The 23,799-nt window shown below is 41.6% G+C and overlaps 1 protein-coding gene across 3 annotated transcripts in view; it reads left to right on the top strand.

The window, feature by feature from the left end:
* Positions 1-23,799, top strand: part of PCNT (pericentrin) — a 148,294-nt gene that overhangs the window by 79,375 nt on the left and 45,120 nt on the right. For 2 of the 3 annotated variants that reach the window (XM_040357593.1, XM_040357591.1), the window contains exons 25-33: positions 4,491-4,604; positions 7,865-7,885; positions 8,349-8,582; positions 12,284-12,454; positions 12,528-12,680; positions 12,767-12,904; positions 14,830-15,732; positions 18,056-18,226; positions 21,932-22,387. In XM_040357593.1, the coding sequence (XP_040213527.1) occupies positions 4,491-4,604; positions 7,865-7,885; positions 8,349-8,582; positions 12,284-12,454; positions 12,528-12,680; positions 12,767-12,904; positions 14,830-15,732; positions 18,056-18,226; positions 21,932-22,387 (2,361 nt within the window). The remainder of the gene's footprint in view (positions 1-4,490; positions 4,605-7,864; positions 7,886-8,348; positions 8,583-12,283; positions 12,455-12,527; positions 12,681-12,766; positions 12,905-14,829; positions 15,733-18,055; positions 18,227-21,931; positions 22,388-23,799) is intronic. The other variant, XM_040357594.1, reaches the window with a different exon arrangement.

Below are 23,799 nucleotides of genomic sequence, written 5' to 3'. Positions count from 1 at the left end.
ATAGAAATGTTCTCTTGGTTCCAAATGTATTCCATGAGGCAATATACTGACTCGGTAAAATAGTTTAGATTACAGTTTGAATGAGAGAATTTTTAGTATTTGACTACATTTTTGAATAGCGTGACATTAAAAATATAAAATGCCAGTTTATAAACTTTCAAAAGAGAAATTTTGACCAAAAAGCTAATTTTGGCCCTTTTAACTAGCCTTTTCTATTAAAGCCCAATTGGTCTGCTTTTATTATCTGGTTAGGCTGCTTTTACTGTACAAGTAAAGCATACAGTGGGTGAAAGAAGTATTGGACATGTCACCATTATTCTGGGTAAACAATAAAAATCTAAAGACACTGACATGAAATTTTCACCATGTCAGTAACAACCCATGCAATCAATGCATACAAAGAAACCAAAACAAATCGGTTCAGAAATTAAGTTGTGTAATAAAATGGAATGACGCAGGAAAAAGTATTGAAAAAAGGGAGCTGCAAAAAGGCATGGAAATCTAAGACACCAGCTGAAATCTATCAGTAATTAAAAAGCATTCCTGCGCCTTGTCAGCGCAAATGAATTTCAGCAGGTTCATTCTCAACTTGAGGCCTATGAGAGGGTCTCTCGTTACCAAGGTGTCGCACAAACATCTCATGATGTGTAAAACCAAAAACCTCAAGACCAGGGATCCTCAAACTATGGCCCTCCAGCTGTTGTAGAACTACACATCCCATGAGGCATTGTAACACACTGACATTCACAGACATGACTAGGCATGATGGGAATTGTAGTTCCTGAACAACTGGAGGGCAGTAGTTTGAAGACCCATGCTCAAGACCTTTGCATCCTTATTGTTGGAAAACCTACTGATGGCATTGGTTACAGAAGAATTTCTAAACTTCTGAATGATCCAGTGAGCACTGTTGGGGCCATAATCTGGAAGTGGAAAGAACCTAATTTCACTATAAACCGACCTCGACCAGGTGCTCCTTGCAAGATTTTTGACAGAGGAGTGAAAAGAATGATCAGAAGAGTTTTCCAAGAGCCAAGGATCACATGTGGAAAGCTTCAGAAAGACCTGGAATTGGCAGGTACAATTGTTTCAAAGAAAACAATAATGCACTCAACCGCCATGGCCTGTATGCACGCTCACCATGCAAGACTCTGTTGCTGTAGAAAAAGCATGCAGTCTGGTTGGATGAGACCAAAATTTAACTCCTTGGATGCCAAAATACGCACCATGTTTGGAGGTCAAATGGCACTGCGCATCACCCCAAAAACACCCCAATACCAACAGTGAAGTTTGGAGGTGGGAACATCTTGGTGTGGGGCGGTTTTTTTTTTTTTTTTTTTTTTTTTTTTTAAACATACAGTACTGGCAAACTTCATGTCACTGAAGGAACGATCTGCTGCCATCTACCAGGATGATAAAGATGAAAGGAGGGTGGACATTTTAGAAAGACAATGATCCCAAACACAAAGAATCTCTGAATTGGTTTCAAAGAGAGAAATAAAGCTGTCGGAATGGCCCAGCTATAATCTGACTTGAATCCAATCGAAAATCTATGGAAAGAACTAATGATCCAATTTCGTAGAAGTGGCCCACGGAACCTTCAAGATTTGAAGATGGTTTGTGTTGAAGAATTGGCCGAAATCACGCCTGAACTGTCATTACCAACAAAGGATTTTGTACGAAGTATTCAATACATTTTAGTTAAAGCGGAGTTCCACCCATATTTTATACTTTATCTGAATGAGTCCCTTGCAGCAAGTCTAACAACATTTGGCATTTTTTTTTTAACTTACTGTATCTGCCTTGTTGCTATTCTGTCCTTTGTAAGCTGCCTCTTCTCAGGCCGCGGCGCCGTACGTCATATCCTGCTGCACCTTGGCTCCTAGGAGATGTTTGTCATCGTTTCCAGAAGTCCATGGATATCACTGCAAGATAGCATTGCGTTCTTTCCAAATGGAAATTACATGATGGGCAGATCTAAGCGCCATTTTTAAACACGGAAAACTGGTTATTTGGCATTACTATATTGCTGGTATACAGAGCATGCAGCAAAGGTGCCGGAGGTGTGCAGAGCGGCAATAGTAGTATTTGTGGAGAATTACAAGATTATAGCACTTTTATGTTCAATTCTCCACCAGGACTTGACCTGACCAAAAGTACTTCCTCCATCGCCGCCCATTGTTGTGGCAACAAGATAATCATCCTGCGCTACAACCTGTGTAGACTATGCACACTCGAGGTCGGGAGGTGCATGCTGGGTAGTCAGCAGCACCTTATCCTGAAACAAACTCCTAGTGGGCTTCACATGCCCACAGTGAAGATGGAAGCACTCTGCAGTGAAGAAATCAAACGTGAAGATATAAAAAAAGGCAATTGAACAGTGATTTAATTATTCGCATGCATTAAAGTATTTAATGCAGTCTTGCAGACCAGTTGCGGGGGGGGGGGGGGGGGGGGGAATAAAATTTTTATTTTTGGGTGGAACTCTGTTTTAATGTGTTCAATACTTTTTTCCATGTGTCATTCCATTTTTGTAACACGTAACTAAACTTTAATTTCTGAACTTATTTGTTTTGGTTTCTTGGTATGTATGGATTGCATGGGTTGTTACCGACATGTGGTGAACATTTCATGTCCATAGCACCTTTTTAGAAATATATTTTACCTAGAAAAATGGTGACGTGTTCAATACTTTTTACCCTATTATAGATTTTTTTTTTTTTTTTTTTTTTTAATAATGAACTGGTGTTAAAAAGGGTTAAAATGCTGCACTATACGTGTACAGTGATTTATACCAAATAACAATAACATAAAAATGGTAAAAAGAATAGTGTATCCAATCAAATGGGGTAGCGTACAATCATATCCAAATTGAAATATCCACACCTATACAGTGTATGTGAATTAAAGTCCATATGACATCAAAGTTCATGGGTATGGGAGCAACAGGTGCATGAAACTTCAGTATTGATAGAGGGCCTTGTTACTGCCAACCAAATCACCCTGGTGTGTAAGCCGCCACCACTACAAAGCTTTAAATGCGCTTACCAGATTGTGTGGACTCAAATGTTAACATTGAGTCAAATAGGCATCAGGATCAATAAGCTCTCCTGGACTTAAAGCTGAGTGACAGATTCACCATCGGGTTCCACATAAATCGTTTTTTACCCTGATTGATGTGGAAATTGATGGTGGATGTGTCACGCAGCTTTACGTCTGGGAGAGCTTATTCTCCGGATGCCTATTGACCCAATGTTCAAGTAGAAGTCCTGTCAACAATTTTTTTTCCCCCCTATTAATAGTATGTTAAATATATTTTAATATTAATTTTCTGGCTAGCTGATGGGAAAGTCGCATGACAAGTCATACTAGTGGAAACAGAGCCTTAGTATGGTTGCCTGTACTGTTACGTTAATGCATAGTGATCATTGTAGCCTGTGACCTGAGACCCCAGAGCACTTCCAGCTACACTGACAGTTCCCCCTGTGTTCAGCTTCCTTCTCCTGTGCAAGTCTTCACTCAAAGCCCAGCACAGCTATACTGTAAATGTACACTGCACCTCCCATCCATGATTTGAAGCACTTTGTAGGGGGCATGTTGGATTACTGCAGACCCAGACCCTGTTTTGCTTCAAAACAGTGGTCAGGATCTCTAGCATGCCAGCAAACTGGTTCTAAGTGCAAACACAGAACTAACAAATGTCATACTCCTTGTTCTGAGGGAGTAAAGGAGAGCGACGCCACTTTGAGTGTAGTATTTAAGTTAAAAGCATCAAGTTTATTTGATTATATTCAACTCGCATTTGAGTAAAAGTAAGCAGGCATTTGTGTATTACAAATAAATCCGCTGGGATTCCTTCCGTCCAGCTGGGCAGGGGTTGATCAGCAGTCTCGGCCACTCCGGTGGTATCCGAGGCTAGTAGAGATCAGCACCGCAAGCATGTTACCCGTGATTGACAGAGCACGCATGCTCTAGCACGCCCACTATCGGACATGCCTGATGAAGGAGCACACATGTTCCGAACACAAGCTCTACCACGCCCCCTGTCCCTCATGGCTGACATGCTTGTGGTGCGGTGGCAGGGACTGCTGATCACCCCTGCCCAGCTGGACAGAATGAATCCCCGCAAATTGAGAGAGACTCTCTCCAGTTGCTTCCTAGCGAAGGCCACAATGATGTCATACATCTCATGAGTCTTGCGATGGAGACTCTGCAAAACCTCCTGCTTGACTGAGCTAAGGGCTGATGGATTTAAAGTAAATGCTACATGAGTCCTAACGTTGCTCAAGATGGCCATGACCAGAAGTGCTAAGGGTGTGCAAGATGATTTCTCAACAAAATGGCATTTGCAGTTTTATAGTTAAAATATAACTAAAGGCAAATTACTCTCCATCCAAAATGGGGGGGGGGGGGGGGGGGAGATGATTTTTAGTGCTTTACTTGTAATAGAATTATGCTTGATGTTTGTTCTTGATTATATTTCACTAAAGGAACAAGCTGTTGAGCGTGAACATGAGAGAGATGACTTCCAACAAGAGATTCGGAATCTGGAGGCACAGCTAAAACAATCATTGAAAAACCATGGAGATTCCAGGACATACAGGGTGAGTAATGCAAACTTGTGGTCTGCTTGTCCCATTTTGTATTCTGTAAAGTAGTTTTCATATATACAGTATCTCACAAAATTAAGTACACCCCTCACATTTTTGTAAATATTTTATTATATGTTTTCATGTGACAACACTAAAGAAATTACACTTTGCTACAATGTAAAGTAGTGAGTGTACAGTTTGTAGAACAGTGTGAATTTGCTGCCCCCTCAAAATAACTCGACACACAGCCATTAGTGTCTTAAACTACTGGCAACAAAAGTGAGTACACCCCTATGTGAAAATGTCCAACATGTGACTCGTTAGTCTTACCATGTCTCAGGTGTGAATGGGGAGCAGGTGTGTTAAATTTGGTGTTATCGCTCTCACACTGGTCTTTGGAAGTTCAACATGGAACCTCATGGCAAAGAACTCTCTGTGGGTCTGAAAAAAAGAATTGCTACTCTACATAAAGATGGCCTAGGCGATAAAAAGATTGCCAAGACCCTGAAACTGAGCTGCAGTACGTTGGCCAAGATATACAGCGGTTTAACAGGACATGTTTGTTGTGGAATTGTTACTTTTACTTGGGAAACAGGGTTTTACTCAGGGACTAAGATGCATTATACCAAAAGGCTGAAAGGGCACTTATTAGCGGTGGAGACATCAATTTATGCATGGCGTATAGAGAAATCTCCACGTCGGGTTCCACTCAGAACGGACCTCTACGTGGTCGACCAAAGAAGTTGAGTGCATGTGCTCAGCGTCATATCCAGAGGTTATCTTTGGGGAAATAGACATGAGTGCTGCCAGCACTGCTGCAGAGGTTGAGGGGGGGGCAGTGGTCAGCCTGTCGGTTCTCAGACCATACGCCGTACACTGCCTTAAATTGATCTGCATGGCTGTCGTCCCTCTTCTAAAGATAATGCACAGGAAAGCCTGCAAACAATTTGCTGAAGACATGCAGACTAAGGACATGGATTACTGGATCCATGTCCTGTGATCTGATGAGACCAAGATAAACTTATTTGGTTCAGATGGTGTCAAGTGTGTGGCAACCAGGTGAGGAGTACAAAGACATGTGTGTCTTGCCTACAGTCAAGAATGGTGGTGGGAGTGTTATAGTCTGGGGCTGCATGAGTGTTGTCGGCTCTGGGGAACTACAGCTCATTGAGGGAACCATGTATGCCAACATGTACTGTGACATACTGAAGCAGAGCATGTTCCCCTCCCTTCAGAGATTGGGCCGTATTCCAACATAATGACCCCAAACACACCTCCAAGATGACCACTGACCTGCTAAAGAAGCTGAGGGCAAAGGTGATGGACTGGCCAAGCATGTCTCCAGACTTAAACCCTATTGAGCATCTGTGGGGCATCCTCAAACGGAAGGTGGAGGAGGGCAAGGTCTCTAACATCCACCAGCTCTGTGATGTTGTCATGGAGGAGTGGAAGAGGACTCCAGTGGCAACCTGTGAAGCTCTGGTGAACGCCATGCCCAAGAGGGTTAAGGCAGTGCAGGAAAATAATAGTGGCCACACAAAATATTAACACTTTGGGCCCAATTTGGACATTTTCACTTAGGGGTGTACTCGGTTGCCAGCGGTTTAGACATTAATGGCTGTGTGTTGAGTTATTTTGAGGGGACAGAAAATGTACACTGTTATACAAGCTGTACACTCACTACTTTACATTGTAGCAACGTGTAATTTCTTTAATGTTGTCACATGAAAAGATATAATAAAACATTTACAAAAATGTGAGGGGTGTACTCTATTGTGAGATGCTATATGAATTGGCGTTTAGTCCCAATGCACTTTCTTATATTATTCAACCTACCGTTTGGTGTTTTTAACAGATTTTGTACAGAATTCATAGGTTAAAGACTAACTCAAGGTACACATTTATGGTTATAGATAAGACTAGTTTTACACTTATGCGTTTTTTTTTCTTCCCCTTGATGTGGTCCCGTTTAAATCAATGGAAACACTGATTATTCTAAAACTTGCAAAAAAAATGCACAACAGGGTTAGTGCTGTTTGTGTCTGTGTGTCATGCCCCTTTCACAAAAACTTTCCAATCAGGTCTGCCTGTTAGTTTTTCCGGCTGACCTGATCGGACCTGCCATTCACTCTTATCGAGCGTCAGATGTCAGCGGTGACATGTCCGCTGACACCCACTGCTATCGGATCTGATCCTGTACATTTAAATCCAGACCGATGGTGACCCTATGTTTCATCTTTCTGGTGGATGGGATCGGATGAAAACACAGGTGGTCTGTTTCATCTTATCTTCCCATAGAGGAGAGCAGGACTCTGATAGGACCTGCCTGCTCAGCGGATCGATTCCCCCTATGAGCAAAGCGTAGTCTACCAACGGACCGTGTGTGTGTGTGTGTGTGTGTGTGTGTGTTTTGTTTGTTTGTTTTGTATATTTACACCGCTTTTAAGTGCAAGTCTCATGTTTAGGGGTCAGACTATTACCATGTTTTATGTTACACCCTAAATATGGATGCAGCATGAAACCTGGTCAGAAAGGTGGTGGACTTGGCTTTTAACTACTTGCCTAATTATCAAATTCTGACATGTCTTGCATACATGTAAAAAAATAAATCAGCATTTCTTTGTTAGAAAATGCCACGTGTGGTGCGATCAGTTTACTTCTGCGACCCTCATATGCGTTCGTCTTTTTATGGGAAGACTGGCGCTTTAAGTTTTTTTATTATTATTTGAAAAAATGGTGTTATTCTATGTGTCCATGCACACTCCTTTTTAGGCTATTAGCATTTTTTGAGCTTCAGCATCTAGGAGCAGAAAGTTTTTTTTTGTAGCGGTTTTCCAACAGAAACACTACCAATCGTGTGTGTTTTTTTTTTTTCTGCAAAAATGCAAATAAAACCCAAACGCTACTGCAAAAAAGCTTATTACCAATGTTTTTTTATATCCATAATTTTTTTCCAGCAATTTTTAGCTTAAAAAAAAAACGCTAGTGTGCTTGGAGCCTAGCTCTGGGATCCCATGGCAGCTGGTCACATGACCTAATGCTCCCCTTTTTAAGACACTTCATCTCTGCTAAAGGAAATGTTATGGCGTCTCGTATGTCTGTCTGAGTCTGACTGTAATTTCAAATGATGAAATAACTAGATGATTTCTCACATGACAATGCTCTTGCATCCCAGGGCAGCGATTTTCACTTTCTAATGTATATGTCAGTATTGGTGGTTCTTTGATTAATGGCTCTGTCATCTTTTCCCCATCTCTCTTCTGGTGAAATAGCTCCATGACTGGAGTGAACAGGTATGAATGGTCTGGTCTTCATCTGAAACCTACCTGTTTTTTCGTCTAATGCAAATTATTGTATCTAATATCTTGAAGAATAACTCATTTGCATGGTGTCTTCCTCCAGTTTAGATTGCTGTGTGTTTAATAGTGCTGCATGGCAAATATTTAGGCAGTCCTTGGCATTCAGTAGCTAATGTCCTCATTGCTATCCCCCCCCCCCCCCTCTGGGCATGCTGAAGGTTGTAGTTTGATAGTAGCCAGTTAGCGATAACCTGCATCCCAGTCCACCATTCTGCTATTCTGTAATTGCTTTACATCTATTATTTCTTGATTGCATGTGCATTTGTGTAGTTGTCACGTAGCCATTCTAATTTTCTGTGTCTCACATTTTGTCTGGCCAGTTTTACAACTCATTACTAGGCTGTTGATTCTGAGTTATTAGCTACTTTAGATTTGTCACTGCTTGATCCTTCTGCAGAATGAAACTTTAGACACTAATGCGAAAGAGAAAGCAGACTTAAACCTGCTGATTGAGGAAAAAGGTCACCTCGAGCAACAAATAGCGGAAAGAAATGACGAAATCGATAAGATGATGCTGAGAATACAGGAGCTGGAACAAGCTGCTTTGAGCAATGCAGATGCAGCCAAAAAATGCAGCCAGTTGGAAGCAGAGCTGCAGAATATTCACAGAGCTCAAAATGAATTATTGCAGGTAAGAAAGAAATTGCATGCGTTCTGAAGTACCTTTATCTGGCAATGATGGTGGTCTATTCCATATGGTGGTCTACCTTTAAAGAACCATTGTAGGCATGGGTATTTTTTACATAGTTGCCTTGGACTAATGTACCATACCTGGCCGATACCCCTTGAATTTGGAAATCACTAAAGTAGACACCACTACTTCATTGATCTCCGCTTGCTTCCAGGTACCTCACGGAGCGACTGCACCTCTGCTTATTGAACACATGAGGTCAGCCGCTGGGCATGGTGCCAATCGGAGAATGCTTTGCATATTCTGAATGATTGCAAAGCATTCCCTGCTTGAATGAGGTGGCTTGTGTGATGTCATCACCATGCCTCTCCATCTCGTCCAATCAGAGAATGCTTTGGCTATGTAAGTGGTCCAGGTAAATACATTTTAATTCTGTATGAAATGTATAGCCTGGAATTATTCATTTATTTTTTTGGAGAGCCTTATAGATCCTTATGTAAGTGTTAAGATTATGTGCCCATTTATACAACTTTGCTTTACTTCTTCTGAGAGCATCTCTGGAGTTGAGTGCCTGACTGATACTGCATGCTTTTTTCCAACGTCTCCATATTCAACCTATCTTCCTCTTAGTAATGTCTGCACGGCAGTATACTACAACAAACATTAAAATCAAATGTGTGACACTGTTGAACCATGACCTTTTAATGATTAAAGTGCAAAAAAAATATTAATAGTTCAAATGTCCCAATTCCACATCCATAAAGTAAACTCCAAAACGTGTGCTGATCCAATGTTCACTTTGTAAAGACACCCGATGCTCCCCACAGGATGAGGCAGTAAGGGTTGATCCTTGCTGCCCCACAGAAGTCCTATTGGACGAAACGTAAGTCAGGCTAGGCACGGAGCAGAGGTGACATCCGAACACTCGTGGAGTGTGCTGGACAAATTAATGTTTTATTTTGAGCCTAATTGTATTGTTTTTAATGCAAATACAACTTTTAATAAACTCCTGTGTGCTTTTAACCACTTACGGGCCGCCTGCCATCCTTTTATGTCGCTACTTTGAAGAGGAATACCGTTGTTATGGTAGCTAGCTACCATAAGCTCTGTATCCTCTTGAAGAGCAGGTGGTCCACTATAAGATGAAAGTGGTCTCTGCGGTGGATTAGCTGCAAGATCACTTTTATCAGCGGTGGGAGAGGGTGCCCTTTGCCGCTTACCGGAGCCATCGGCAGTGGCGGAGGAGATCGGATCCTTCTTCTGGCCTGACATGGAGACGATCCTGATCTGGGCAAAGTTGTGCTGGGGATGACATCGGGCCCCCATTCCTGTCTTTCCCTATCGTCTCACACACCCACCCTTATTTTTATTTTGTCCCTTTTTCTTTTCTTTCTTTTCTTTCTTTCTTCTTTTCGCTCTTCCTCTTTCTATATTGCTCTTCGCCATCATTTCTTTATATCCTTGCATACCTGACAAGCATTCTGTAAATTGGTAAGGATACAACTGGCCTTCCATTTTAATATGGGCAGTTATGGGCTACTCCTGGAAGACTACCTTTTTATAATATTGTCATCGTGAGGATAAGGATAGATTTCACATTTGTATACTCAAGAAGGTTACGCAATACATTTATTTCATTAGAGTCTGTATCCTTTTGCTATTTACCGCATGTCAAATTGTGCCGTAACCCGTTTGAGATATATTTCTGGAAACCGAGTTGTGCTGCAATGTTTGTCATATTCAATTTATATATTTTGAAAAAGTTGGGTAATTATACCCCAAGCAATGCTTTATATCTGTATGGATATGTTGCATTATTTTTTATTAGTAAATGTGAAAAATTGTCAGTAAACCTAGATTAAAGAGGCTGTAAACCTACCTTTACACTATAGGTAAGCCTAGAATAAGGCTTACCTATAGGTACTGTAAATATCTACTCCTTAATGTGCGCCGTTTAGGAAATATTTACAGTGTACTGAGCCAATGTAATCGGCGCATGCGCTCTGAAGAAACGGCACCTGTGCTGTTTCCTCAGTAGTGAGTGCCGTGACCGGTGGTTCCCATGCGCGGGAGTGACATCACACAATTTCGGCCAGTCCGTGGGCCTGGAAGGAAGACGGGCGAAGATGGATGCAGCGGGGACGGCGTGGGTTTCGTTTGCAGGCAAGTGTCGCATAATATGCGATGCATACTAGCACAATGTCTTTTTGCTTTGCAGGGGAGGGAGAAGAGATATATATCTATCTATATATCAATGGTTAACTTTCTCCTTTCTTCCTTAACCACTTGACAACCGAGGACGTCTATGGACGTCCTCGGGTTTGTGCGGTGATAACTGAATGAAGACTGCAGCTACAGGCATCATTCAGATATAACCGTCTTCAGCCGGCGATTCTGTGCACGATAAGAACAATCAAAGCGGCAGTCCTGCCGCTTGATCGTTCTTATAGGTGGCGGGAGGGGACGCCCGCCGCCATCCGGTGCTTCTCTGGGCTCTCCCGTGCCATCGGGGGGCCTGGAGAGCGAATCGGTCGGCGCTTGCTGGGAAAGCATAGAGATGACTGGTGACCAGATGGTCGCCAGTCATCTCTATGACCGTCGGAGGTCCGGGCGCGACGTTATGATGTCACGCTCGGTACCCGGAAGTAAACAAAGCCACAATCGCGGCTGTCGGCATTAGATCTGTGAATTTTTTTCACCGATCTAATGCTTGTAAGCCTGACGGAGAGATGTGGGGTCTTATTGACCCCACATCTCTCCATAAAGAGGACCTATCACTGTGATTTATATTACAAGGGATGTTTACATTCCTTGTAATAGGAAATAAAAGTGATAAAAAAAAATATGTAAAATAAAGTGTAAAAATAAAAAAATGAAATAAAATAAAATATATATATTTTTTTTTTTTTAAAAGCCCCTGTCCCCGGTAGCTCGCTCTTAGAAGTGAACTTGCATGCAGTCTCGCCCACATATGTAAACGCCATTCAAACCCCACATGTGAGGTATCGTCACGTGCGTTAGAGCGTGTACAACAATTCTAGCACTAGACCTCCTCTGTAACTCAAATAGTAACCTGTAAAAAAGATTTAAGCCTTGCCTATGGAGATTTTGAAGTACCGAAGTTTGGCACCATTCCATGAGTGCGTGCAATATTAAAGTGTGACATGTTGGGTATCTATTTACTCGGCGTAACATCATCTTTCACATTATACAAAAAAATTGGGCTAACTTTACTGTTTTGTGTTTGTTTTTTTTGTTTTTTTTATCCATGAAACCGTTTTTTCCCCCCAAAAAAAGCCATTTAAAAAATGATTGCGCAAATTCCGTGCGAGGGGAAAAAAAAGTTGCAATGTCTACCATTTTATTCCCTAGAGTGTCTGCTAAAAAAAAATATGTTTGAGGGTTCTGATTCATTTTCTAGGGAAAATTTTAGATTTTTACATGAAGGAGAAAAGTGCCAAAATAGGCCCGGATGTCAAGTGGTTAAACATGAAAATTAGGTTTATAAAACATTGACTTAAAAAATTATTCCAAGTTGTTGACGTTTTAAATGGATTTAAAAAACATTTGAAGTGCATTTTTATTTAGATTTGAGCTGAAGACCTTTTATCACTTATCTAAGCAACAATTTTTAGAAGTCAAAGCAAAAGATGTAATGCGTGTTTCCATGTCACTGATTTAAATCTGTCAATATGGCTTAGGACAAAGAAGCTCTACAACAGCAGCAGTACAATAATGTGCTTCAGATCTCTGCCCTGCAGTCAAAGCTAGATGAGACCCGGCACAGATTGCCTGTGGAAGGCGACCCCGATGGCCTCCTAAAGAAGGAATTACAAGCTGAACGGGAAGCTCTCTATATGAAAGAGAAAGAGGTATAATTTGTAAGCCCTATTAAATGTAGGTCTAACACCATGCAATGCACTTACTTACAGCATTTGTTTACAGGCTGAAAGTCTGGCTGAGCAGCTAGAGCTGTTCAAAGAAGAGCTAACAAACAAGACAGAAGAGGTCCTTCAGCTGAACATGCAGCTTGAGATCCAGCGCAAACAGAGTGAGCAGGCTGTTCAGCAGGCTCAAGAAGAGTACCTGCTGCTAAAGGCAAGTGCATTGTTGAGATCACAAGAGTCTCCGCTGCTTGATTAGTGTGTAAATAATTACATTTTTTTTTTTTCTCTAAAAAACAGGAGGATGTGTCCTCTCTCCATCTTGATAGAACACATGACAAACCTAGCCCTTCACTGGAACTTCTCCAGGCTCTGTTACAAGAAAAGAACCAAGAGATTGACCATTTGAATGAGCAACTTCTTGGGCTGCAAGAGGAGGTAAAAGATTATCTGAATAATATGTTCATCTGTCGAGCTGGCAATGCATGGTTTTTCCCATCTTAGTGCAGTTGGTTTCAGTAAAATAAAATCTTTATATGCAGGGGTTGCTCATGGGTTAATTTGCTTTTTTCATTTGCATGCTCACTTTAATATAGAATAATAATAATGTAAATGCCGAACCGGGCTGGAAGAACTGACAGGGGTTATAATCCCACTCCACTCAATCCAAAACTTAAAACATTTATAACGGTTATACTTTGTGTATTACCTGAACAAATAGTGTTAGAAGGTGGCTGTACAGCAGCAACAGTCCACAAACTATGGCCCACAGGCCTCTTATGGTCTGCTGGTTGATGCAAACTGCCCCTTGGAGGAAGGCCCAGAATGATGTTGGGAACTGCTGACTGCAGAGTAGCAGTGGGTGCTGGAACACAGAGGGCTGCGGCACCTGGCAGTTTTAACGCTTCCTTGACAGACCTTGAATTTGCTTTGTTTCAGGACTTCTGCTTTACAATCTAACTTGTATAACATTATTGTAAAACCATGTAGCACTTAAGATGAACCTTTTATTTATGGGGAGCTTTTTTAAATATGCAGCAGACTAGGTACAGTGAGACCTGTGTCTTATTTTTTGAAAGGTTTATAAACCATCCCTTCAGATAATTGTTCTACTAGGCCCTGCTGGCTAGAGTTACTATTCAGTACTGAGAATGAAAAATCAACCAAACCTAAGCATCAAGGACAAAACATTACGCATCTCCATATTAATTATATCTCTGTTTACATACTTGTACACTCATTTAAACTAAATCAAATAGTTAAAGTATTTTCCATGAAAAAAATTGGGGTGGTTTTTCATTTTTATTTTAACCACTTAAGCCCCGGACCTTTAGGCAGCTAAATGCCCAGGCCAGGTTTTGCGATTCGGCATTGTGTCGCTTTAACAGACAATTCCGCGGTCGTGCGACGTGGCTCCCAAACAAAATTTACGTCCTTTTTTCCCCACAAATAGAGCTTTCTTTTGGTGGTATTTGATCACCTCTGCGGTTTTTATTTTTTGCGCTATAAACAAAAATATAGCGACAATTTTGAAAAAAAAATCTAACTTTTTGCTATAATATCCCCCAAAAACATTATATATATATATATATATATATATATATATATATATATATATATATATATATATTCCTCAGTTTAGGCCGATACGTATTCTTCTACCTATTTTTGGTAGAAAAAAATCGCAATAAGTGTTTATTGATTGGTTTTTTACTACTAATGGCGGCAATCAGCGATTTTTTTCGTGACTGCACCATTATGGCGGACACTTCGAACAATTTTGACACATTTTTGGGACCATTGTCATTTTCACAGCAAAAAATGCATTTAAATTGCATTGTTTATTGTGAAAATGACAGTTGCAGTTTGGGAGTTAACCACAGGGGGGGCGCTGAAGGAGTTGGGCTTCACCTAGTGTGTGTTTACAACTGTAGGGGGGTGTGGCTGTAGGTCTGACGTCATCGATCGTGTCTCCCTATAAAAAGGGATCACACGATCGATGCAGCCGCCACAGTGAAGCACGGGGAGCGATCGCGAGGGGGCGGCTAGAAACGAATAGCCGCGCCCTCGTCCCGGATCGCTCCCCGCGGGTTTCCGACCGCCGCATGTACTGGGGGGGGGGGGGTCCCTATCGAAACCCCCGACCCGCAGAAAGGCAGGGACGTACATGTACGCCTATATGCCTGTACGTGCCATTCTGTGGGCGTACATATACATGCGGCGGGCGTTAACCGGTTAATGAATAGTCTATGTATTGAGGGCATCATGCCTTTCTTGGTCAACATCTATGTTTGGTATACTGGTATGACATTCTTAAGTGGTTTACTATGTCATAGAACTTTTTTTATTTTAAACTTTTACAGACATCTGAAGTTGAGGAATTGAGGTCTTTAGTTGAGCATCTTCGGAGTGACCAAGAGAGACTTCAAAAGACCAAAGAGGAGGAAATCGAACAGCTTCATGAAGTCATTGAAAAGTTACAGCAGGAGCTTGAGCAGCTGGGACCTATTAGGCATGAAGTCAGTGATAGTCAAGAAAGCCTAGATCAACTAGGTCTAGGAGGAGCAGATAATCTGCAGGCTGAGCTTAGAAAAGGAGTAAAACTAGAAAGGGCACATGTAGCGAAAGAGAGTATGGAGGAAACTGAGTATTTGTGCATGGCTGAGCTGGAAGCCTTGCAACGGCAACTGGAAGAAAAGGAAGTCGTGCATGTTGCAGAAATTGAGGTTCTGGTCACTAATTTACAAGATCTACAACAGTCCTCCAGGCAGAATGAACAAGCCCTGGACTTTGTTAGGATGGAGCATAGAAACTTGCAGGAAGAGAGTGAACTACTCAGGACTCATGTGTCACAGAGGGAAGAAGCTGTATCTCTTCTCACTGTCCAGTTGCAAAAACTTCAAGACGCTGTAAGGGAGAAAGATACCATCCTCATGGAAAAGGAAATCGAAGTTCAGACTTTGCAGGAGCACAGTATGGGTGATATGTCTGAGTTGCGTAATCAGCTGGCACAAAGTCTTCAGTCTTTGGAAGCTACCAAAATAGACCTGCAAAATGTACAAGAACAGAATGCCTCTCTGCAAACTACCTTGTCTCAAAGCTCCAAGGAGCAAAGTGAGAGGGAGAAAAAGCACAAAGAAGAATTGGAAGAGCTCAAGCAGTGTCTTAAAGAGTGGAAGGACAAGTCTCAGAAGCTTGTAGAAGAGGTGCAGACACAGACCGATGACATTCAGAATATGACCTCACTGGAAGTCCAATCACAATTGGTAAGCTTGAATTTGATATAATATATATCACTTGTGGGTAAGGTTTATTTCTTTAAAAAAAAAAAATGTTTTTCTCCTTTTTGTGGTGGCTTTTTATTTGTATAGCACTTTGACCGATTTAACCTCGTAGGAAAACCTGCCATGAGAGGAAAAAAATGTAGACTGCCATTGCTAACTATTCCTTCTAAAAATGTTTATTGCCTAGTTCTTATGTTAATTTTTGTCTTCAGTGCCTCCTGAGTTATTGTCCTGGAGCAAGTGTAGAGATTACTTTTTTCTTACACCCATTTGCGGCATGTGTTCCTGGTTTGTGACTTGAAATATTTGACAATACAGCTAGGCATAAAGCACTCTAAAAAAGAGGTCCGCCCCAATCCTTTCATGACGGTGTCATTTTAAGTTCCTACTTATACACGTCTTTACAGCACATAATCATTTGGAAGGTTTTCTATTCCTTTTGATGGTTATGTATACCTATACACAGTCGGAATCAAAATAATTTTGTATTTTGCAATAAAAAATCATGAAATGCAGATTTAGCCTCCTCACCTAAGACATCACATGTCTCGCATGGATTTTATGACATTATCAGACATAAAGTAGTTTGCATTAAAACCTTGCCTAAAGTTAACTTGATATTCTTTTTCTTGGGAAGCAATGGCAAAGTTAACGATTTGTGTCCATTTAGAAGTCCTGGACTGTAGGTGTAGGCTGCTGTGCACAGGACATTGACGTCTGCCCGCATTGCTATAAAGTACCACTCTATTGTGAGTCATCTGTCAAATGCCAGTCTACCATTTGCTGAGATGCTGCCATTGGGCATTTTTTTTTGTTTTTAACCTTAAAGGGTTTGTAAAGGAATTTTTTTTTTTTTTTTTTATCTTAATGGCTTCCTTTACCTTAATGCAGTCCTGGTTTCATGTCCTCATTGTTCGTTTTTGCTCTCAAGTTGCTGTAATTCTTCTCTGATCTCCACACTTCCTGGTTGTCTGATTCCTGATAACCACAGTACTGGGAGCTTTCTCTCTGTGGTCACTAATCAAGGAGGTGCGATTACTGTGTGTCTAAAACCCCTCAGCACCAATCGGTTTCGTTTTCCCAACCATCACTGCTCTGTATTGGCTCTGTACAGCAGAGAAACAGGAAACATGCACAAATGAAACTAGAAACTACAGGTACATTATATGATTGATTTTTATCTATTTTTAATCGTTTTTAAAAGGAATCAGTTAACTATTATGTCTCTATACCCTGTAAACAGTCATTTCAGCAAAAAAAAGTTTTATTTACAACTCCTTTAAAGTGAAGTTGCACCCAAAAGTGGAATTTCCGCTTATCTGTTCCCTCCTCCCCTCCGGTGCCACATTTGGCACCCTTTAGAAGGGAGCGGATACTTGTCTTTGACAGGTACCCTGTCCCCACTTCCGGGAGACCGGGCCACGCTGAAGTATGTCAGCAGCTCGGTCCCCCTCCTCCCTCCCCTTCTGCCAGGCCAGTGTGGCCGAGCATGCGCAGTAGGGACCTGTCAATGAAGCCGAAAGTCTACATTGCCGGGTTCCCTTACCAGCAATGGCGGCGTCTGCACCCGACATGCAATGCCGACATCGCTGGACTCCAGGACAGGTAAGTGTCATAATGTTAAAAGTCAGCAGCTACAGTATGTGTAGCTGCTGACTTTTCATTTTTTAAAGGGGGGGAGGCGGGCAGACCAACCTCTGCTTTAATGCATTCTTTGCATTAGGGGGAAAAAAACACAGTATGCAGCTCCCCAGCCCCACATTCAATTTACCTGAGCCTGATCTCAATCTAGCCATGTGCAAGAGCAGCGTGTCATAAGCAAGCTGCTTATGTGGGCACTCAGCAGGAGCTAGTAGTACTGGTGGGGGACACAAGAAGAGGAGGATTAGGGCTTCTCTGTGGAAAAAACATAGCACAGAGAAGCTAAGTATTGTATGTCTATTTGTTTTGTTTTTTTAAAGGTTTAAAGATGACAATTTTACAATCTCTGGAAGGTCTTGTGAACAGCTTGGACCAAGGACACAGGGATTATTTTTAATAGTAAAAGCAGAGAGTGTCTACACTTAAGTAGTTTAGTCCGTTTTAGATACTTTTATAGGCCTTGGAAAGTTGACTTTATACTTTTGTTTTTAGCTTTTTTACATTTTGTCTTGTGTTAAAAAGCATACCTGAAACTTCTGACTGCAGAAATAAAGATGCTACCCTGTGCCAGGAATGCATAAGAATACTGATGCTAATGGTGGAGTGGTTTGAAAAAAAAAAAACGCCTATTAATCTTCAGTTGACTATTTTTTACTTTCTACAGGCTGTTTTGAATGGGCAGGTGAAAGCTGCGGAGCGCCTAGCAAGTGAGGAAGAGGCTAAATTACGAAGTACTGAGAATGAGTTCACTGCTTTGAGCAATGTGGTAGATGAATTGCGTACAGAATGTGAGAGTTGGAAAGCTGAAACCCAACGTGTCCAGCAGCAGCTAAAGGTTAGAACATAACTATGAATCTAAATGACTGCTGGAGTTCAAAAGTCATATAAAAAATATTTTGTAAAACCTCAGTCAACCCTCTGCTTTTTATTACCTGTCACCATTGAGCTTGGATTTTAAGCAGCAGAGACCTCCTACTCCCGTGTGGGAACCTAGTCCTTGGTATTGAACAGTATCCTGAAATTTTTCCTTTCCAATGTGAATACTGAGGATTATTTTAAAGGAGCTTGTGAGCACAACTGGCAGCTCCAGCTAATTAAAACGGTGTTAAACCCAAAAGCAAACCTTTATTACATTGCAGCTTGCCAAACGAAACATCCGTTGCAATTGGTTATGAAGTGTGAACTGCAATATGTCAATTTGCTAGTACATCTAAAGGCCCATACACACGATCGGACTTTTTGACAACAATGGTCCAACGGACGTTTTATCGGACAATCGAACCGTCTGTATGCTCCATCAGACAATTGTTTTTGGTTTTTCAACAGACAAATGTTCGCTGTGCATGCTCTCAAACTTTCCGACAACAAATGTCCGATGGAGCATCATCCGATTGTGTGTACACAAGTCCATTGGACTAAAGTACAAACACGCATTCTCCGAACCAATGCTAAATATCAGACAACAATAGGAGAAGGTAAAGAGCTGAAAAACTACTTGATTTGGTGAATGTTGGGTGAAAAAGTTCTGCCGTGTGTATACATACCAAGGTTATGGCCAACGCCCCTTTTGGACAAGAATCCACGGAAAAGGCCAGGGGGCGGGGCTGTATATGACGTTGCGCGGCCGGAACGCGGCTATTGAAATCCATTGTCACTGTGTTCCCCCCGCTGCGCTGCGCTCTGAACACCTGGGCTAACTCAATTATGCATAATACATTTGTGTAATTTTATGAGAGCGTGTTTAGGGGCGGGCAAGCTGGGTGGGGCAACTGGTGGCGAGTAACCTTTGAGGCCTGGCTAGTAGCTCAGGACTTGAAATTTTGAGCCCTAAATATTTCATACACAGTGGGTATAGAAAAGAATCACATTTTGTTGCTTTGCAGCCTGAAATGAAGACCGTTTTTTTTTATCCATATATTTGTATTTACTAAGTGAGAGAGAGAGAGAGAACACTAACATGTCAGAATTGTTATTTATGTTTTTATTCTAAAAACAGAATCGCTGAGTTGGAAAAAGGTGTCATTATTTTGTTAAATCACCTTTTTCTTTAATTACAATCTTTAGTCTGTTGGCATATGACTCTACTAACTTTGCAACTCTAGACTTTGCAATATTTGCCAACTCCTCTTTGCAGAACTGCACAAGTTGAGTTAAATTTGATGGTGACCGTTTGTGGACTGCAGTCTTCAAGTCATTCCACAGATTCATATTTTCAATGGGGTTTAATTCTGGGCTCTGACTAAGCCATGCAAGGATATTCACCTTTTTTTCTCCTTCAACCACTGTGTGGTCATTTTTGCTGTGTGCATTGGGTAATTGTTCTGTTGGAAGGTAAACCATCTTCCCATTGACCACTTTCTGGCAGAGGGCAGAAGATTTTTCTTAAAAATGTGTAGATATTTTGGTCCGTCCATTTTTCCTTCTATCCTGACAAGTGCTCCAATTCCTCCATGCTTTACTTTAGGAATGGTGTCATTTGGATGGATTTCCGCCAGGCATATCGTTTGGTGTTGAGGCCAAGTAATTACATTTTAGTCTCATCTGACTTTTTTTTCCCACGTGGCCTCGGAATCTTCAAGGTGCGTTTTGGCAAAGCTCGTCGTGGCTTCATATGGCCTTTTTTGTGTGTTTTTTTTCTGGCAACCTTCCCATACAAGCCACGTTTGTGGGGAAGTTGTGGCATTGTTGTCACATGCACACGACATCCTGATCCAGGTCTGTGTATTGTACCAAATACCTTCCACTTTCTAATAATTGACTTCACTGTGCTTCTACGTATTGATAAAGCCTTTGACATGTTTTATGTATCCATCTCCTGACTTGTGCCTTTCCACAATTCCATCCTGGAGATCCCAGTGACCGTGCCTTGCCACCCATGTGTTTTTTTTTTTTTTTATATTTTTTTTTAAAGGTAACGTTTTTATTACAAAACAGACGACAAACACATATCTGGAGCGAAAATCGCTTATTCCATTACAGAGTTGCCACCCATAGTTGCTTGTTTTAGTTTCAATACCAGGGACTGAAACGGTCCAGGAAAGCTCTACATGTTTTTTTTTTTTTAAGTGTATTTTGTGCGTGTACTCGAGAGAGGAGCCGGACTGCGGGAGTTGGGAGTAGGCAGGCCTCCCCCAGAGGCAATCTGCCACCTTTCTCCATGCCCCGGGTGGCAATAGTGGGTGTGTGAGGGGGTCCTCCCACACAGCCCGCCCTACCTGCTCCGCTTTGAAGTCCAACGGGGCAAGGGGACTCCCTATAAGGGAGTGAGAGGATCTAGCCCGCCATTGAGAAGGTGTTTAGCTACGCCTGATTGAGTTTACAAGTCATCTTCAGGAGGGGATGATCTTTTTTCCAACTCTGTGATTCTTTGTTTTATTTATTAAAAAAAAAAATCTGCTATGTTGGTGAGTAAATACAGCAGAATCAAACATGGTCTGTCTTCATTTCTGGCTGCAAAGCAACAAAATGTGATTATTTTGAATAGGGTGATTCTGTTTTATACCCACTGTATAATGGAACTTGTGAATATGTCAACCTGGGGCATAGAATACGGTATAGCAGAGCCCATTACTGATTTTATATTGTATAATTATATTGAACTGAAGAACTCGTAAGTGTTTGCCCTTTTTTTTTTTTAAATAGCAACCAGGGTCTCAAAATCCACTTTACAGCAGAGCTCAGATTGGTAAAGGAGCAATCGGTACAAGCAGCTAATCCGTTGTGTTAAAGGGTCACTAAAGGAATTTTTTTTTTTTTAGCTAAATAGCTTCCTTTACCTAACTGCAGTCCTGGTTTTTATGTCCTCATTGTTCGTTTTTGCTCTGATGTTGCTGTAATTCCTCTCTGTTCTGGACACTTCCTGGTTGTCTGTTTCCTGATCACCACAGTCCTGGGAGATTTCTCACTGTGGTGACTAATCAAGGAGGTGTGATTACTGTGTGTCTAAAACCCCTTAGCACCAATCCAGTTTCGTTTTGCAAAACCTTCACTGCCCTCTATTGGCTCTCTGGCTCTGTACATCAGAGAACCAGGAAACGGCAAAAACGAAACTAAAGTGTAAGTACATTATATGATTGTTTTTTTTCTATACTTTAATCATTTTTAAAAGGAATTAGTTAACTATTATGCCTCTATACCCTGTAAACAGTCGTTTCAGATATATATATATATTTTTTTTCCTTTAGTGACCCTTTAAGGCACTTGTGTAAAGGAGAGTATGTTTAATGGGAGAGAACAGTAGAACTCCTTAGATGAGCTCATCGGTCTATTTGTTGTTTTTTGTCCAGTCACAAGCTGGAAGTAGAGAACCTAGCAGTAGAGAAAAGTATTTTTCTCCAAGCGGGCTGTGCAATCTCCCAAGGCTTTTAAAATAAAGCGTGTGGCAGATTCAATGGCTCTTCTATGCATTTCATCTGTGTTTTTTGACTGTTTGCCTGGAGTTCTTATTTAATGTAAAGCAATTGTTGGTATGCTCAGGTTGGTGGCATTTATGTAAATTTGTAATCCTGACTCTCTTGTTCTCTGAACACTTTTTTAACAGAAGAAGGAAGCTTGTGTGTCAGAATTACATTCTCATTCCCAGAACCTAGGAGCTCAGGTAAAAAAACTTCAGGAAGCCTTAGCAAGCCAAGAAGCCATGATTAATGTTATATCCATGGACTTGAAAAAACACGAAGACACAGTTGATAAACCTAATGGCTCAGCACGATCTGGCATGAAGCAAAGAAGCTTCTCTGAAAGTTTCACAGACTCAAGTGCTTGGGACTCCCCTGACATGATTAGAAAACAGGAGGACCAAGTGCAGAGCCTAAGAGGACTGGCTTCCGTCTCTGAGTTGAGCATTAATCATAGTGCTGAGCTGGATGCTATGAAATCAAAGTCATTTGGTTGTGTTAAGCAACTGGAACAATATAATCTTCTAGGATCCAGCACCCCTTCTTTATCTGACAGTGTTTACTCCCTGCAACATTCCATTGATACACAGAAGACCAGCCCTGTAAGTATTTTATGATTTTGCTAAAAAAAAAATAACTTTTGTTCAGTTTGAATAACTATCCAAATTAAGGCATTTCTATATTGAGCACATCAACAGATCCTATATTTAACCATCTTTAAAACATTGTATAGTAAAAAGAAAAAAATGCTAAAAGGTGGATGCTTATTTCTGGGCTGTGGTATATAAATGGCCCTGCACAAAGGTGGCCAGTGCGTCTGTTGAAAGATTGAATGACTGACTTATTGAGCTGTCATCAGACAGCTCAGGCCATAGACAAAATGGCAAGAACAAGTAGACTGGCTCTGTGCATTGTGAGCACTGCAATGGCAATTTACAACAATCGCAAATGTAAGACCCCTTTCACACTGGTGGTGTTTTTTTAGGTGCTAAAGGGCTAAAAATAGCACCTGGAAAACGCCTCCCCTGCAGCCCCAGTGTGAAAGCCTGAGCGCTTAGGAGTCCTGGAAGCAGTATCTTTGGAGTGGTGTATACATCGCCCCTGTCCATTGAAATGAATGGGCACCACTGCCAAAGTGCCTGCAAAGCGATTCAGCATCTGTGCTTTTTTCGGGCGCATTTAACCTTTTCTCCGGCCGCTAGAAGGGGTTAAAAGTGCCCAGGCAGTGGCCGTAAAGTGCACCTAAAACGACGGTAAAGCGCAGATTAAAGCTAGCAGCGCTTTACCACTAACGCGCCCGCGATGTGAGTGTGAAAGGGGTGTTAATGTTGCTTGAGTTTACAGGGGGAGTACTGTATCGGGAATGTTGAGTGCCTGGGGTAGTCTCTGCTGATAACCCCTACCCTGCTCTGGTGACACCCCTACACCAGACAAGGAAAATTTTATTGTTACCCTAGGGTTTTCCATATATTTTTATGTTCACTTTAATGGGACTGTGTTTTTGTGTATAGCAATAGCGGAGCTTGCGGGTGGTCCAGGAGGTGACAAATGCAGGAGGCAGAGTTTCTTCACCCCCCTTCATTCACTCTAGATTTCCTAGCTGGGCATGCACCGTATGGCCGGTGACATTGCAAGTGGGGCAGAGCACCCTAGCAGTGGCCATCTTAGATTCCCACATAAGTGACAGAGTGCAGGCTCTTGGGGTTACCACTTGTCAAAGGTGGAAACTAATCGATGCTCCAGGTTGCAGAAGTAGCAGTGCCTTGTGGCACTTAAAGTCAGGGCGGAGTCTCCCTGGTGGGGCAGCAAATCACAGCATAGTAAAAGGGTACTCTGTTTCTGCTTAAAAAGACTAAGCCTATGGTTTTAAAAACCTGCCGCGCCTACTTCTTTTACAGTTGCTGACTTTAACAGCATGGTTAACGTCAGTGTCTTTAGAGACAGGGGAGACTGACTTGGTCGTTCCTATCCTATTGAAGGCTCAGAAGGCAGCTTCAAGGAAGTATTGCCACAA

The sequence above is a fragment of the Rana temporaria genome, chromosome 6 (assembly GCF_905171775.1).
Source record: "Rana temporaria chromosome 6, aRanTem1.1, whole genome shotgun sequence".
Classification (NCBI taxonomy): Eukaryota; Metazoa; Chordata; class Amphibia; order Anura; family Ranidae; genus Rana; species Rana temporaria.
The sequence above is the reverse complement of the archived record's forward strand: the minus strand, read 5'-3'. Positions and strand labels throughout refer to the sequence as shown.